The sequence below is a fragment of the Pteropus vampyrus genome, unplaced genomic scaffold, assembly GCF_000151845.1.
Source record: "Pteropus vampyrus isolate Shadow unplaced genomic scaffold, Pvam_2.0 Scaffold130, whole genome shotgun sequence".
NCBI lineage: Eukaryota > Metazoa > Chordata > Mammalia > Chiroptera > Pteropodidae > Pteropus > Pteropus vampyrus.
In genome coordinates this window covers 3328262-3333351 of record NW_011888911.1, presented here as the reverse complement: position 1 = coordinate 3333351, position 5090 = coordinate 3328262, and the positions used below count along the sequence as shown (strand labels likewise).

Genomic DNA, 5090 nt, shown 5'->3' with positions numbered 1-5090 from the left:
AGTGTGGAGGCTGACAGGTCCCTCACTCTCTTCAGGCTGTTTCTTCATTGGAATGACTTTACAACCTCCTGGGTTGTTTCAAAGATGTGGCTTACCTCATGCTTCACTAGCTTGGGAGCCTGGTGGGAGTGGGCTGTGTCTTGTTCATTTGAGTACTCGGTTGTCTACACAGTGCCTGGCACATTATAGACACTTAATGTCTGAGTCCTCATGTCATTGCAGGAGGGTGCCTGTCGGGCCAAGCTCCCCTCTCAGTGTGTCCCAGCCCACTCTGAGCAGCCATGAAGGGAGGCCTGCTGGCCTGGGTCTTGGCCCCACAGCCTCCCACCACCTCAGTCCCAGCCCTGTCCCTAGCACAGCCAGCAATGCTCCAGGTGAGTCTGTAGAACTCTCAATTTATCCCGCCTCCCCATACCCCGCTCCCAAGCTTGTTTCTTCTTCCCCCTCGAGTCCCTTTCCAGAACTTCTCTTTTACTTGCTCCTCTTCCCGTCTCCTGATGCTACAAGGGAGAACCCGGCAGGTGCCTGGGGAGATGACGCCTCCACTTCAAGGACACCGGGCCCGAATCCGAAAGAAACCCAAGGCTGTTTCCTACAGGCGGGAGCACAGTCCTGGGGGTGAGGGGGCCATGGACCTGGGGGATGGTGACAGTCGGTAGCAGGATTGGGCAGGAAACCAAGGGTGAACTCTTCGGGCTGGAATGGGGAGCAGGCAAACCCAAACCTTGGGCTGTTCTTTCGCAGCCTCCCAGTGCCGGGGATTGGGAGTGGGAGAGGGACGGGTGTCAGGGAAGCAGGAGACTCGCTGAAACAGGTCTCTCCCCAGACTTGCCTCCACCACCCTTGCCGCCACCCGAGGAAGAGGCAAGCTGGGCCTTAGGGCTGAGAGCAGCAGGCAGCATGTCCTCCTTGGAACGGCAACACAGTGGGGAGAAAAGGATGGTGCAGATGGGGCCCCTGGGGGCCCAGCGGGGCCCCCACCTAGATGGTAAGGAGGGCCAGGCAAGCTGCAAGGCCACTGCTATATAAGAAGGTGGGCTTTAGGACTGGAGGCTAATCGTACTCTACAGGAGGTACCATCGAAGGGCTAATTTCAACCCAGCTCACCCCTTACAAAGATACGTGTCTCTCTAGCTCTCTCTGAGCAAAATCCCCTGAGGGTCCCAAGTTGTATCCTTCCCCAGGACTGAAGCCCTGATGGAAGAAGGATGGGAGCTGGGTGTTCTGTCTCTCCTTTCCCAGGGCTTTCTCTACTTGGGAGTCCCCGCGGGGTTCCGTGCACATTATGTCAAGGCCATGTGCTGAGCATTCTGCTTCTTTTCAGCCCCCAGAATGACCTAAGCCCTATGGCTGCCCTCGACTTTTCTTCCAGAGCTGGGAATGTGGCCGGGGTGGCCCGGCGGGCTAGCAGTGTTGTTCTGCCCCCTGCCTGGGCCCAGCTACCCTTCTCTCTTTTGCTGCAGAAGAGGCCTGGGTCCCTTACAGCCGACCAAGCTTCCTGTCCCGGGGCCAGGGCGCCAGCACCTGTTCCACCGCTGGCAGCAACTCTTCCAGAGGCTCCAGTTGCTCTCGGGGCTCCCGGGGCCCTGGACGGAGCCGGAGCCGGAGCCGGAGCCAAAGGCCAGGACAGAAACACAGAGAGGTGGGGGCTGCGGATCACAAAACTGAGAGTAGAGGGTTTGGGAGGGTGGGCCAAGGGGCGCCTGGACACGGGAAGATGGAGAAGGGCTTTTGGAGGAATTGTGGCCCAGTGAGTGAGGGGGCAGGAGGACACCTGGAGAACAAGTGACAAAGGGTGAACACAAGATGACATGTAAAGGATAGGAGAACTGGATCAGGTGAGAGGCTGATGCGAAGGAAGGCACATCCCCTCCTGTGGCCTGTTTGCCCTGGGCCAGGCCTTGCAAACCAGTGTCTCTCCTCTCTCTCTCTCTCTCTCTCTCTCTCTCTCTCTCTCTCTCTCTCTCTCTCTCTCTCTCTCAGGAACCAAGATGACTCTTGATGAGAATATCAGGATTTCTGTGGGGAAGGGCTTGTCCCTGGGCCGGGAGCCTGGAGGGGAGCCCTTCCCTGGTAAATGAGAGGGTGCAGAGAGGAGCCGGGAGGGGTCTCTTCCCTCCTGGCAATGATCATGGGCCTCCCTGAGAAACTGGCTTAGAAGCCAGGGAGCCAGCTTTTCCCTTTCCATCTCTTTTTACCTAAGACCCATTTATAAAAAAGACAATAAAGAGTCTGATCATAGCCCTGGGCCGTTTGTCTGGTTTTGTGCTGGTTGTAGGGGAGAAAGGGGCTTTGAGGGGGTATACATCAGCGCACTTCCTTTCAAACTTCTCTGTCAAAAGCTCCAGGTGAAGACAGGGACCAAAAGACTCAACCTGTTCTGCCTTCTAAAGGAGTTGAAGCTACTGGGCCCCAGGTACAACCAGAGGAACTTTCCAAATCACCAACCACGAGAAACTTTTCTGGCCCTTGGAGAGCCACGCCAGGCCCTCCCTTGCTGCCTCCTCTGGGTGTACCTTCTCTCCTGCAAAGGAAAAGCCCCTAGCAATAAAAAAAAAAAAAAAAAATTTAAACCTAAAGAGAGGAGGAGATTATGGGGGAAACACTGGTCAAGAAAAAAAAAAAAAACAGGTTTTTCAGACACCCGACCCCCTCACAGAGGGTGTGTGCAAACAGGCACCTCCTGGCCAGATTAGGCTGAGATGTGACTGATGTAGTGGGTACAGAATTTTAAAACATTTTGGCCGTGAGTCCTCATCACTCCCTTAGCCATGCCCCCTGCCACACACTGGTTCTCTGAGTTCTACTTCTCCTCACTTCTGCAACCCCAACCCCCTCAGTCACTTCCCAGGGCTCTCAGGGAATGGTCGCCACCTTCCGAGCCCAGGCTCTGACCTCCCCTGCCACTTGCACCTAAGTAAGTACAAAATCCCTTTTTCTGCTTCAGTCTAGCAAACAGGGTTGGAATGTTTTCAAAAGGCATTTTGCTAGAAAGCTAAAAGAAAAACAAAATCCAGAAAAGAAAAAGCCATCAGAGAGGAAGGATGTATATCGGCAGCACTGATTCCTCCTCCTGGGCCACGCCCTCCAGTCCATAGTAGTGCAGGCAGCACAGGGTCCCAAGCCCCGCCTTGCTCAGCCTCTCAGCGGAGTGGCCTCCAGGAGAGCTGCTGAGGTTTAGGGGATTATCATGCCCTCTCAGGACCCTTTCCAATCATCCCTAAGTGAAGATGTTTTCCTGTGGTCCTGTTCATGTTCGATTTGTGGATTCTGCCCTTGACCTTTCCCACCAAGTGAGAAAGACACCCACCGTTCACCTGCTGTCAGTAGCTTTCTGTGGCGTAGGCCCTGGATGTTCTGCCTCACTGTTTCTCTGTTCTGTTCTTTTGGCTGAAGGGTGTTCACTAGCCAACCATGACAGGTGGTTCTACCTTTTGTGGAATTAGCTATTTTGTCTATTTTAAGAAACCATCTGGGACTGGTCTTCCGGGAGGGGACTGGGACCGCTTAAAGCGGGGGTTGTCTTCTCAGGAAAAGTTAAGACCAGCCCTGAAAATCCCCCAGCCCTCCCTTTCCTAGCTTCTGCTTAAAATTTGATGGAGGCCCCTAATTCTCCCCTCAGTTACAGAATAAAGATGAGTAACATCGCCGAGCGTCAAAGACTGCTTGCTCCCTCTCTAGCTCAGATAATTCTTCCCGTACCTCCAGGTGCCCTCTCCAAAATGGTGCTCCAGGGAAAGCTCTCACAGCACTCAAGTCATTGCCATTTTATGGTATCAATTCCTTAAGCTCACAGTGACAAAAGTGGGAGGAGGGTGTTTTTTGTCTCACAGTCTGCACCTCCCTCCGTTCAGCTCCCTCCCTGGGTCCACCTGGAATCTTTGCCTTGGTGCTGAGGTGGCCCTGGGATCACGGCTCTGTAGCAACTTCGCATGGTGTGGTGGGAGTTGGGCGGCTTCTATGGAACAGTCCCGTGAGGCTGAGGGGAGGCTTGAGGAGCCCCTTCCTCCATGGCCCTCCCCGACAAGCTTCTGCTGTCCCCCATACAGATCCCTGGCTCCCCCACCTCCCATGATCCACATGGGTGGGAGATCAGGAAACTGGGCTGCTCCCTGAGCCAAACAGCCTGGTTGTGGGATTGGACAGAGCAGAGGAAAAACAAGGATGTTAGGCGGAGATGGCTCTTTGTTCCCGAGGCTCCAGGTCTGCTTTGCTCTGATTTTGTGTTTCATTTCCCGGAAGGGAGGGCTCTCCTGGAGGCCAGATGAGATGGGCCCAACTGCAGAGAGAGACTCATCGGCCCAGATCCACAGTCCAGGGCCTGGGCCAGTGACTGACAGGAGAGGGGATTCCGAGTCTCTTCTTGGGGGGCGGGGACGTGCCTCAGGAGGAGTCTAGAGGAGAATTAGAGGAAAGTGGAGTTATGCCCTGCTCCTGTCAGTCCTGCCAGACCCCAGGATCCCTCACGGCTCCTCCCCAGAACCACCCCAGCCAGACAGGCAGACACTTACTGCCAGCCTTGGGCACGGGAAAGCTGCACGGACTTCTCTGAGAAGAGATCTGAGAGTCTGGAGGCCAGGGAGGCAGCCCCCTTCCCAGCCGCTGGGGGTGGTTGCTCTCCAGGTCCTCTAGCCAGTCTGACCTCCATTCCCACAGGGGCAGGGAGAAGGTAGGGGTCAGGAAGACGTCATCCCGGGGGGAAGGAGGCGATGAAGCATCTGTGGGGGAGGGTAGAGATATCTGCAGTGGGGTGGCCTTCACCCCTGGGAACTAGTTTAGGGTAGAAAGCCTGAGGCCAACTTAAGGCATACACCCAACCCGAAACATAACCTAGCCCCAACTCAGCCCATCGATCTCAGTGGCCCCAGCCCCAGTGACAGGAAGACAGTCCACTGGTTTCTTAAGAGAGAATAGCTCAAACTGGCCTTCTGCCCATAGTCTTCCTTCACCCTTCCATTCCCTGGCATCCTCTTTATTCTCTATTATGGGCACTTCTGCCCTGGATAATCCTTGCTCTCCCATTTCCCACAAACCTGGTTGTGTTTCTTGGGGGCAAAGGGCAGAGTTAGGGTTCATAAGATGAGGAAGGG

The 5090-nt window shown here is 55.1% G+C and overlaps 2 protein-coding genes across 2 annotated transcripts in view; one reads left to right on the top strand and one right to left on the bottom strand.

Annotated features, from left to right (window-relative positions):
- Positions 1-2201, top strand: part of ROBO3 (roundabout guidance receptor 3) — a 15626-nt gene extending 13425 nt beyond the window's left edge. Inside the window, exons 24-28 of the mRNA XM_023534714.1 lie at positions 223-374; positions 508-618; positions 827-988; positions 1464-1642; positions 1984-2201. Of these exons, the coding sequence (XP_023390482.1) occupies positions 223-374; positions 508-618; positions 827-988; positions 1464-1642; positions 1984-1995 (616 nt within the window). The 3' untranslated portion in view covers positions 1996-2201. The remainder of the gene's footprint in view (positions 1-222; positions 375-507; positions 619-826; positions 989-1463; positions 1643-1983) is intronic.
- A 786-nt stretch (positions 2202-2987) lies between these two features.
- Positions 2988-5090, bottom strand: part of ROBO4 (roundabout guidance receptor 4) — a 14233-nt gene continuing 12130 nt past the window's right edge. Inside the window, 2 exon segments of the mRNA XM_023534718.1 lie at positions 2988-2995; positions 4512-4770. Of these exon segments, the coding sequence (XP_023390486.1) occupies positions 2988-2995; positions 4512-4770 (267 nt within the window).